We start from the raw sequence: 12,216 nt of genomic DNA, 5'->3' as shown, positions 1-12,216 counted from the left end.
TTTGTATTGATACGAATGGACGGCAAGTCACAGCCCCAAATGTTTCTGGGTAATTTGCATACTCTTTCTCCTCTTTAACTGGGTGTTTTGTGGGGTTATACTCGTTCCACACCCACGTCCAGTGTGCTGGCGTTCCCTCCCCTTCCATCCCACATGCCACGCACCATTCCCTCCCGTAGTGTGGAGGTCACAGGATATTAGACACCGTGGCCTCATGGTTCTCTCTCTCTCTTGGAAAGGAGCTCCGCAGCTGTGGCCTGCGACGTGTGACTCCCCCCTCCCTCACGAGATCTCGAAGCCCAGACCTCTCACGAACTCCCTCATTATTCACGCGATAGACTTTTCCCCTCATATCAGTCTTATGTCTGTGGTAGATACTCTATAAGTCTGTTGGCTGCCGGGAATCCTCCTAGTGCCTCCCATGTGATCCTCCCGTTCTTTCGTGAACCCCCATGTATCTTGGTGTTATGGAAGGTTTCAATCCCTTTCTCTTGTTCCACCAGACATTTATAGAGGATTTGTGACTTATGTTTTGTTGAGGATTTCCTCACGTTGTTTTCCCTTATCCTGACGAAGATGTGATGGCAATACCGGGATCCTTATACAGTCCAGTAGCTCCCTGATCTTCCTTGAAGTCCTGCTCATCTCTGATAGTCCTGGGTCGTGCATCCTACACCCTGCCCTCCTACCTCAGTCCTACATGGTCCTCTCTTCAAAGAGTCCAGCAGTGCGGGTGTAGTGTAGAGTAACGCCCTCGCTTGCTGCGCCTCGTCAGCAGAGTGGAGCCCCAGTGGAAGGCCAGGGTGTTCCGTGATTGTCCCCTGGCTGTCCGGGTGTATACCCTCCCTTACCTTGGTCTCGCAGGGCCTGGCTCAGCCCGTGGGGTGAGGCAGCTGATAAAGTGGATGATAGATGGTGCGCCCCAGGACGGTGCAAGCATAGATGGTACGAGGATCAGATCTGTAGCTGTGATAACCTGACAGCGACGGTGGTTTGTGCACGTGGTTGTCTGTTTGACCTTCCAACAACAACAACAGCCCGTGACATAATTGCAGGTTTGGTGTACAAGATATAAGAGGGGTGTGGCGAGTTGTGTGTTTGTGTGTGTGTGTGTGTGTGTGTGTGTGTGTGTGTGTGTGTGTGTGTGTGTGTGTGTGTGTGTATGTGTGGGCTTGCGGTCAGCAGCGACTGTCGGCTGTATAAGGAAGGTGGCGATCCCTCGCGTTGCCCAACCCGGGCGTGAGGGTCAGGCCACACCCCCCAGGGGGAATCTCTCTCTCTCTCTCTCTCTCTCTCTCTCTCTCTCTCTCTCTCTCTCTCTCTCTCTCTCTCTCTCTCTCTCTCTCTCTGTGCTGCGGTGAGCACGACGCGCTAGCCCTGCCACGTGTGTGTGTGGTAAAAGCACTGGTAGGTAGTGGTAGCTAGCCTCCCTCCCGCGCTGCGCGACGCCCACTCACCAACTAACCTCCATGGTCTTGTTCCCTTCCTCCTGTGCAGGATGGCATGCAACTGTCCGTGCCCGTCGTGCCTCTGGACGTCCCCCGCCGACACTCCTTCCTCCACCTCCACCATCATCATCACCAACACCACCATCACCACCACCACGATGACGACGAGGACGACTTCTCCACCACCACCACCACGACCACCACCACGGGCGGCGCCGGGGGCGGCGGCGGCGGTGGTGGCCTGGGCTTCATCAGCAGCGGCAGCAGTTCCTCAGGGAAGCGGCCCCAGGCCATCCCCGCGTCCGAGAGCTTCGTGGCGGGGCCCGGCGACCTCTTCCGCGGCTGCTACGGCGCCCTTGACCCCCACAAGAAGGGCGGGCAGCCGGCACTGGCCCTACAGCGGTGTCTCCCACCCACCTACTGGCGAGCCAAGAATATGGCACGCCTCATCAAGGTAAGGAACCATCGTCTCTCTTACACTTATTTTTTCCCTCCTCCCCTTCTTGTGTTCCACTCACACACACACACACACACACGCGCACCTCATCCCTGTTGTTGAGATATTGATGTCTTCCGTGATCGAGCGTGGACTACGACGATACCCAGTTCGATCGTAAGAGGTAACGAGGATTAATTGTTGCAGACGAAGGCTTCGTGTGTTTGGAGGTTGCGTTCAAGGCTTGCCCTCTGGGGGTGGTGGGGGGGTCCGAGGGTGAGGCAACGGGTTGGATAGGGTGGGTTGGGGGCCACTGTGGTGTGGCGGTGAGGTGGGCCACTGTGGCTGTAGATTAGGGGAAGGAGAGGGAGACGGGTGGGCCAACACTGGGACAGAGCAAGAGGTGGCCCACCACGAGAGGAGAGCAACAGGTGGCCCACCATGAGAGGAGAGCAACAGGTGGGCCACAAGAACAGAACAATACATGGATCACCTCAGGACACAGCAACAAGGTGGCCCATCAACAGGACACAGCAACAGGCGGCCCACCAGAAGAACAGAGCAACAGGCGGCCCACCACTAGAGGACGGCAACAGGTGGCCCACCACTAGAACATAGTAACAAGTGGGCCACTAAAGAAGGGACGATCGTTTTCACATGATGTATGACCGAGTTTTTACGGGGACAGAACCAGCTTCCGAAAGTCGCAGGGAAGTGTGGACACCTTGGTAGGGTAACTTTGGAACACGTACAACGCGCGTGAACTGAAATGGTCAGGACTACCGGGCGTAGTGATGACCTTACAGCTGAGAGGGAGGTGTTAGGAGAAATTATAGAGTAGAAATGGTGGAGAAAAGGCTGTAGTGTTGGAGGTAGAAGGAGGACTTTAGTGAAGGAGAGGTAAGGTTAGTGTTGGTGATGGCATGAGGAAGATGGGTTACGTATTGAGGGAGAAGGGTTTTAATGGCAGGAGGAAGGGAGATAAGGAAAATGGGGATTCACTGTAGTTAAATGCCACCGTCATCGTATGTCATACCTGGTGTAAGATGCTCTGGCTGAAGTGTGCCAGGATATATTGATGGATGGTGTGGCGAGGGATGGGTACCACGGGTCGATCCGTAGACCTTAAACGAGATGGGCGACAGACAGTCGCCTTGCGACGCTCCGTCTATCACCAGGTTGGCTACCCCATTAAGGGTCATGTTGGTAAGTGTGGCCTCTCGTTGCATTCTTTTTTCAGGATCTGGATAGCATTGTGGTGAAGGGAAGAGATTGATGAATATAGAGTAGAATTGGGATGATCCAGATGTTGTGCCAACAATCGCCTTCTACCATTCTCTGCCTGCCGTTGTCTCAGATGTAGACATTTGTGTTTGTATTTGTCTGAAGGTATAGGACCAGCTGTGGTGCTGGCTGGTGCGCGTGTGGTTCTTGAATGATTCTGACATGTACGTGTCAGTCTGAGTGAGGGAGGGAAGGAGGGAGGCGAACCGCTTCACCGAACAAACTAATATGTAAGACTGAGCCAATGTAAACATATTGTTATTCGTTATCGTAAGTGTAGCACATTTCTTGGCGGGAATTATCGTTGCCTTGGATTATTATCTGTCACGCCTCATCCTTCGATTATGATTGGAAAATCAGTCTAAGGTCTTCCATTCTTAATCTATATGTGACTTGGAGGATTTTTGTGCTAAATCCTTCTGATTGGCCCATCTCTGTCTGGTAATTGGTTCTGATCGTTAGGAGGAATTAGAAGTGATTAAGTGATTAATTAGTTCCTCGTCAGACCGATAAGACGACTGAGGATTATTATTTTGGTGTCTTGATGAGGTTTATCGTTGTGTTAATGAAGATTGCCTGCAGAAAGGTTTTGATCTGGTTAATCCTTGTCCTTCAGTTGGACGTGGCTCTGTCCGCCACTTTTCCTTCAGTTGGACGTGGCTCTGTCCGCCACTTTTCCTTCAGTTGGACCTGGCTCTGTCCGCTGCAGGACGGGGAGACTGACTTCCCTGAAGGGACAGCTCGTCACCCCCATCGGCCGAGAGCGACAGACTTTCCCTGAACGCCCTGGTGAATCTCATGTCGATCTCATTCGTTCGTCCCCTCACCCGACGTCTCTGATGGTCTTGTGGCGCGATGTAGTAGCCCGGGAGGAGCCTCCCTCTGTAGTGCCAGCTCGAAGTTAGGTAGGTAGTCGGTAGATGGCATACAGCAAGTATAGGGACTGAATTAGGTACGAGTCCCCAATTGGGTTGACGGTGTGGCCCTCGGGTATGATAACCAGATCCTTACGGGGCAGGTCAAAGGCCAAGTCAGTATACTCGTGGGTGTAGCATACCCTCATATTCATGAGAGGTAACATATACAAAGTAGTATATTGAAAACCTGTGAGGCTGTAGGAGTGTGTGGGTGTTATTTGTGCTTCGAAACGGGTGTGTGTGTGTGTCTCAGTACAGTTCGGGTCTAAGGAGCTGTACGCCGGAGACGTTTGATCTGACTCAGTGTAGGTGGCGGTCATGAATGCTGTAACTCGAGAGGGAGAAATCGTGGGAACATTTCCTGTATGGTTATCAATACATCCCTCGCCTGACGAAGGTACTGCCAAACCAGCCAACCGTCCCCACTGTACCTAAAGTGAAGGGACGAGTTGACGGCCACGCTCGCTGCCCTGGTGACGAAGAACCTGCTGGAGGAGTGTCCGCATCCCCTACCGGAGCCTCTACCACGTGTCCCCACGCCCCTCGGGTGACCTGGGAGACTCGCCAGGTGCCACCTTCCATCGTCTTGCAGATGTAGGTGTTTGCCTCCCGACGATTTGCGAGCCCGTGGCATTATAAGGCTTCCGTCTGTACGTCCTCACGACCTGGAATGGTGACAATGACGTGATGGGCAGATCAAGTGTAAGCAGCCTCACGCCCGAAGTCCACAATCTCGCCCCTTGATTCGTTGACTGGAGAAGATCCTTTATAAACTTCTGCAGTAGTGTGGGATGCTCTTGAGACAGTTTGTTTACTCCTCCAGTTGGTTGGTATTCGTGACGGTAGAAGCTGCCAGCAATGCTTGCAAGTCACGAGAGAGAGAGAGAGGAACTGGTTGAAATGTATCAAGCGGATGAGGAAAATATACATAACCTGACCTCCATGTCCATGTTTCCAATACATTTGGAATGCAAACAGTACACAGATGTGTTGGCAGGTGTCTTCGGTCTGGAAGGACCCCAGCTGGAACCGTGTTGTAGAAGCGTTGGAAGAAATTTTGACTCATCTTCTAGATTAACTTGGTGTATGTTACCGCTTGTTGAACGTGACATGACATCCTATCACGGCATTGCCACTGAGGGAATCATACGTTCCAGGTGTATTTTACACCTCACATGATTCCAGTCTGGTGCACCAGGTGAAAAGAGGCGATCACTTGTGTATTCGCCATCTGTACTGAATAACGTAACTTTCATACGAACATTTCCCTATGCAAAGTAGTTGCTGACGTCTTTCGCCTGGGGAAGCTCGTAGACCACTGTAGATTTCGATGTCAGGTGTTGTAACGAGGACCAGGAGGTAGACAGTGGTATCCCGTTATTGTACGGGTTATATTCCCCTGCAAGTTATGCCGGGGGTCAGCGACCCTATAGGGAGAGTAGGGTGGAGGGGCCTTCGGGTCGGGAACGGCACGTGGGATAAGTACTACTGGGGGAGAGACAGCAGAGGAGTCGGGTTGTATGGGGTGAGAGCACGTGGGGAGAGACTATGTGGGCTTGGGATATTTGGGTTGGGGGAACACCTGGGAGTTCAGGTGGGTTAAGTAAGGACACGTGTTTGGAGGACACGTGGGAGTTCAGGTGCGCTAAGTAAGGACACGTGTTTGGAGGACAGGTGGCTGTATGGGGAGCACGTGTAGTGAGGGCAGGTAGGTCTGAGGGCGTCCTGGGTGAGGACACCTAGTGTGAGGAGGAGGCGCGCGTGTGATGAGGACTGGTGAGGGTGAGCAATAAAGACGCGTGAGGGGCTACAGCTCCCTCACCCTCCTCATACAACTGGTCCATTTTGTTCTGCCACCTTCTTCCTGGACGAGCCTGACCCAGGGCCCTGGCCTGGCTGACCAGGAGACCTCTGGCACGGTAAGTAGGTCAGCTCGGTGCCCGACATGACCAAAGCCCTGGGGCAGGAGGGAGGAGAGAATGCTGAGACCTCGGCTTGGTGATCTGACGGGGGAGTGGACGGCGGGTGGGGCACATGTGGGCATCGAGGATCACCGGTGGGGAAAGTCGAGAGAGAGAGAGAGAGAGAGAGAGAGAGAGAGAGAGAGAGAGAGAGAGAGAGAGAGAGAGAGAGAGAGAGAGGAGGGAGCAGAGGTGAGTAGTTCCTCCACACAAAGAGCTCGCGGACCTACGAGGGAGCCGCGCCCGTCGTCAGCGAGTGTAAGTGGAGAGGCAATTTCGAAAATACGTTTCCAGGAATCAGACATTAAGTGCTGGACATGGCCTCGGCCCAGCCTGGCCCGGCCTGTCCCATGCAGGAGCTGTAGAAATGTTTTGTACTCGTGGAAGAATACAGAATGTGTACTGTACCCCCTGTAGTACCTACACCACTACAGCACCCCCTGGCGACCCTCATCGCCGCTACCTTCTCCAGGCATTACGTGCCAGGAGCCACTTCCCCAGGACACTTGTGGTGTCACCAGCACCACTACCCCTTTCTGGCGGTGCCACTACCACGCCACCCCCCTCCCCCTGGCACTGTCTACGGCACCAGTACCGTTACGTAATGACCCGACGATCGTAGGGGGACTCACGGGGCGTCGTCTGGCTGGACCGGACCAACGACCTCATGTTCCATATCCTTCTACCACCACCACCACCGTCCCTCCCTCCCTCCCAACTTCCCCCACGCCCCAGGCGCCTCTACCAGCCATAGTCCGCGGCGTCTTGAGGCGCGCGTGTGTTGCGGCTGTGATCCAGAGGTTGGGGGGTGAGGGGGTGTCGGTTAAAAGGGCCTCCCGCAGCACCGTCAGGAACCTCCCCCTTGACATCTTGGGTTCTCCAGTCTGGTGGCGTACACACAAAGCGGGTGTACACCCGCCCACAGCAGGACACGGTGCACACCGGTGTAATTAAAAGATGGGTCGGGGTGGGAGGTGTTCTCGGTGCTGGGAGGGTGCCAGACTCCGTTAGACGACTCTCCCCCACAACTTGTCCTCTGAGTTTCGACCTTAAAATCTCCCAGACGTGTAACGAGATCATCCATCTATCCCCTCTCCCTCTCCTCCCGTCCTTCATCTCGCCCTCCCCCTCCTCAGCCACTGGAAAAGGGGGGGCGTTCAAGAGTCCAGTGGTGGGGGGTTTAGCTTCTCCCTGCAAGACTAGGATAGGGAGCATGCGTGGGTCTGAGTAATAAGTGGGAGCTTGAGGTATGGGTGCCAGTGTAGAGACGACGCTTCAATAGGGCGCTCGAGGCACCACGCTTACCCTCGCCCCGCGCGCACTGACGCTCCACTCCGTACCAGTGGCATCCACGCCAAATTTTATCGTGTGTTTCCTCCGTCCTTCCTTCTTCCCCCTCACCCCACCTCACTCTGTCTCATCGTGTGAGCTGTAGCGCAAAAAAAGGATTACACAGGTCACAAAAGGCGGGGTGGTGGACAGACCCCCCTTCCCGTGGATTGACATAGGTTGTTACAACAAGTTGATTAATTATATAAAGCTCATTACATACTTTACATAGTCTCATATGGTAAGTTTTGCCGAGGAGATGTGAAGCGTGGGTATGGAAAGTTGAAATATCACTGCTCTTGTTATTTTGTAAGGTGTTGTGCCATGTATTGTGGGGGTTTGTTTGAGACGTGTCTCTGAAAAGGCTCAATTTTTTTTTCTTTTTTACATTTTTAAGACATAGTGTTCTAGTCTGTGTCCAGATCTTTGGCCACAGACTTTACAGTTCACATGATTAACATCTCCAGATAGGCCAGAGGGCCAATAGGTCCTTTAGCTCAGCCTTAGTTTAGCAATTACAACATCTTGTAATCTGCTGATCGTATTTATACTTTCTCCATATACATGTTTTACTTGACACATTTTTACTGTGATGATATCTCTACTTGTGCTTACCTGAACTCGTCTTCGTGCTTTAAAGAAGTCTATTAGCTCCTGTCCAATTACATTTTCAAAGCTTCTGACTGACAACCCAATGGTCGTTTTCAACCACATCTTTCCTTAGTGCGTGTTTAACGAAAGCATCAGCTTTGTCACGCTCACGGAGGCCTATAGGAGATGAGGGGAAGCCATAACAGTTAGATCTAGATCCCTTGATCAATAAATGTTTGAATGTTTGTCTCTGGCTTGAGAGACCCACATGTTGATTACATTTATAAAGAATCAAAGACAATTAAACGGTCTGGGGCATTGACTTGTACCAGCTTAAGAGCGTTCGTTCAGTACGGCGAACGAACGATTCGGTTCTGTCTGGTAGATGCTCAGTTGTTTATTCCAGCGTTATTTTGTCATCTATTACCAATTTGGCTGAGAGAGAGAGAGAGAGAGAGAGAGAGAGACGTCAGTAAAGATGCACTGGGCTATGTTTATATTCAGTGTGGAGTTTCTGTGTGCGTCCAATTGCACTGGTTTTAAATGCTGAAGATGAAGATTGTAAGTAATTAGTTTCTTAAGTGGATAAGTGGGTTAGTGATGTCAGCGGGAGCCATATGCCAGAAAGGCTGGATATTGATGTGATTGGCTGGTATATGGATCCATTTAGTCTCACTTGTGCCGTGGCATATGTGGTTTAACCACGCTGACGAGTTCTTTACGCATGTTAAGCATTATAGTGGGCTCCGGGCAGCCAAGTATGATTCTTAAGGCTTCATTTTGCATTTTTTCAAGTCTCTCAATACCTTCTGCCATGGTGGAGGACTGTGGCTGGCCCGTGGTGATCCGTCAGAGAACCTTGTATAAGCCAGGTAACATCATTGTAATCGCTGTGATACTGGCTCCATAAGTAGATTTGCACCTTGCAACAACTGTAAGAGATCTGAGTCTATCTGTACGTTGTCTATTTAGTGTTCGAACACCAGCTGCTGTACTGAGACATCAAGGTATGTCAAGGGTGAGACAAAGTCAATGTTTTTGTTTTTTTCCATCATTTATCATTGCAGACGGTCCGATCCTTAGATGGTCCGCCTTTAGATGGTCCTCTCCGACCATGACCCCATTCGTGCATGGAAGACCTTGTTTCTATCTGCAGAAGTGATACATGCGAAGCTTTCACAGACCATGTGTGTACGAAATTAAGAACGGTTTGCATGTCACGTTATGTTTTCGGTGTGTACAAGAATATCGACATCACAACTAATAGGAATATACGTAGAAGTGACACTGGAGTTGATATACAGTAATGTATTTATCAGTACATTGAACCAGGTGGGACCAAAGTACTCCCCCTTCAGGAGTGCCCAGCAGCATCGTCCTCAAACCTCACTCTTTTTTTTTTCCGTAGCCTCGAAACAACACAGCAGTAACGAGTGCAGGAGGCGACACTCGACGTGCCAAACAAGGCAAAAGTTTATTTTAGTGTGAGTTAGAATGCACTTCCGGCCAGCTAGCCAGCCAGCCACCCTCCACCACAGTGAGAAGGTCCCAGAGTACTTCGCAAGGCTAAACCTCTTTTGCTACAGCGGAAAATACCTATGGCATGGCGTGTCTACGTTTGCACGTACACCTTAACTACGAGTGGGTAGGGTGTATGTGTGTGTGTGTGTGTGTGTGTGTGTGTGTGTGTGCGCGCGCGGGTTGCTGGGGTGTTAAGATTGGACTCCGCCACGCCACACATCTCTCCCCTCCCTCCCTCCCCCTTCCTGCACTCATCAAACCGAGTTGACAGTTTGTCGTATTGATAATTATGACTCATACTTCTCACTAGTATTCCTTATACCTGGCCTTATCATCGCCCTTACCTGATACTAGCCTCATAACTATCTCCTCTGTTAATAGCCTTATAACTAGTCCCCTCTGTTACTAGCTTCATAACTAGTCCCCTCTGTTACTAGCTTCATAACTAGTCCCCTCTGTTACTAGCCTCATAACTAGTTTCCACTGATAGTGTGCAGAAGTAATACAGTATCATCCAGGATGTATGATGTAGTCCAGAAGTAATACAGTATCATGCAGGATGTATGATGTAGTCCAGAAGTAATACAGTATCATACAGGATGCATGATGTAGCCGTGTACTAGGTAACGAGTGATCTACGCTGATTAGGAAGGTAGTTTACTGCTGGGTCGTAACAACCACCCCTCCAGGTGATCAGTCGTGTCAGCAATTACACCGTTGTAGTTGTTACAGCAGCCCTTCCTCCGAAGCTATTGTCATTGTTAAGTAATTACTTCATGAAGCAATTGGGCTGTTGTTTGTCTCAAGGCCATTACGTAGTTGGGATATGTATAACAACGTGTATTGCGGTAACGACTGCCCTGGTGAACGAGCCCGCCCACGAGGAAGGAGGGGTTAAGATCCACTGATGAATGGTCATGGTAGAATGGCGGAATGATGAAGGTAAGGTATAAAGTTGGGTTGTTCATCACGTCAAGTGTTGGCCAGCAGCACGACGGCACGTGGTCGAACGTGGCGCTCGACCACGTGGCCTGCTTGTTGTGGGAGGGAGGGCAGCCGGCCACGTGCCGGTCATTCAGCCCCTCGCGCCGCACGTGGAGGAGGGGGAAGGGGGGGATGGTGTTGACCCCCCTCCAACCCGTAGTAAGTGCTCGTGATTGGTCCAGAGGCGGTCAGAGGCCAGCCTTGTGATTGGCTACATTGTGCCGTCTCCCAGAATGGGATCGTCACACGGGGGTCGCGCCCGCCCGTTTTCTGCGAAGCGGCGTCCCTAACGATCCCACTTTTTGGGAGGACACGGTTTGATGGACGAAAATATATATATTCGTGTGTGAGAGGCGTCCAGGCCATCCTCCATTGACGCGCCTCGTCCCTATCCATCTCGTCCCTCGTAGCGAAGGGTGTGTGGGGGGGGGGGGGGGGAGGAAGGGGCTCTGTGGCCCTGGTGTTTGCTGTAGAGGAGGAAGTGGGGGGGAGGGGGGGGGGGTGTGTGATCAGCGGTCGTTGGGGTAGTGAAACGAGACGTCGTGTGTACGTAGAGTGTGTGTGTGCGCGCGCGTGTGTGTGTGTGTGTGTGTGTGTGTGTGTGTGTTGACCCCCCCCCCCCCCCCCCCGGGGGGAGGGATTAATGATAAGCATCTTAACACCAATTATCATGTGCTGGACTGGCCATTAGAGGAAGGGATGGGGGGTGGGGGGGTTGTTAGTGGCGATGACCTCATTGGCCGTCGTTAGGCCTAGATGCGTATGACGTCATGCGCGTCATGAAATGAATGTGTGAGTTTCGGAGGAGTGATTTACATAAGCGTCAGGCCCGACGTGTGAAAGACCATGATTGGTACATATTAAACGTGTGAAACATCATGACGTAATAACCGTATACATATATGAAACATATAAGACCATATTACTACATCTGAAGCATGTTTCCTACGCTTGAAAACTGTATTCTGTAGATGTTTGTCAGAAATGAAACACTTTTGTGAAACGTCTCTTGTCTGAAGAGGAGCCATGTGAAACTTGTGGCCCGTCAGGTGAAACATGTGGCCCGACATGTGAAACTTGTGGCCCGAAATGTGAAATTTGTGGCCCGTTATGTGAAATTTGTGGCCCGACATGTGAAACGTGTGGCCCGACATGTGAAACTTGTGGCCCAGCCATGTGAAACTTGTGGCCCAGCCATGTGAAACTTGTGGCCCAGCTATGTGAAACTTGTGGCCCGCTCTGTGAAACTTGTGGCCCAGCCATGTGAAACTTGTGGCCCGACATGTGAAACTTGGCTCGAGATGTGAAACTTGTGGCCCGACATGTGAAACTTGTGGCCCGACATTTGAAACCTGTGGCCCGCTATGTGAAACTTGTGGCCAGCCTGTGGAAGTAGTAACCACACGTGAACTTCTCATGTATGTTGAAAATTGGACTTGTATGTGAAACCTTTACATGAAACGTACTTACACATGATACATCTGACCAGTGTACGAAACATGTTTCTAAAGTGAAATATGGCCTTCATTTTGTACAATGCGTATGGTGGATAGTGCCTGCCCCCATATGAAGCATGTTTCACACAAAACATGTTTCCTAACATGTGAAACATCACATGTTTAGGAAGCGCATGACCACGACGCATCGCGTGTAAGACATCGTCACCTATATGTTGAGTCATGCGCTCCCACACATGAAACATGTTTCAGTCCCTCGTGCATCACGGGACGTGTGAGACAAGCCGA

General features: G+C 51.4%; 1 protein-coding gene across 4 annotated transcripts in view; it reads left to right on the top strand.

The window, feature by feature from the left end:
- Nucleotides 1–12,216, top strand: part of LOC139748281 (1-phosphatidylinositol 4,5-bisphosphate phosphodiesterase epsilon-1-like) — a 189,007-nt gene that overhangs the window by 114,957 nt on the left and 61,834 nt on the right. For all 4 annotated transcript variants that reach the window (XM_071661254.1, XM_071661252.1, XM_071661253.1 and 1 more), the window contains one exon: nt 1,498–1,902. In XM_071661254.1, the coding sequence (XP_071517355.1) occupies nt 1,498–1,902 (405 nt within the window). The remainder of the gene's footprint in view (nt 1–1,497; nt 1,903–12,216) is intronic.

The sequence above is a fragment of the Panulirus ornatus genome, chromosome 73 (assembly GCF_036320965.1).
Source record: "Panulirus ornatus isolate Po-2019 chromosome 73, ASM3632096v1, whole genome shotgun sequence".
Taxonomy (NCBI): Eukaryota; Metazoa; Arthropoda; class Malacostraca; order Decapoda; family Palinuridae; genus Panulirus; species Panulirus ornatus.
The sequence above is the reverse complement of the archived record's forward strand: the minus strand, read 5'-3'. Positions and strand labels throughout refer to the sequence as shown.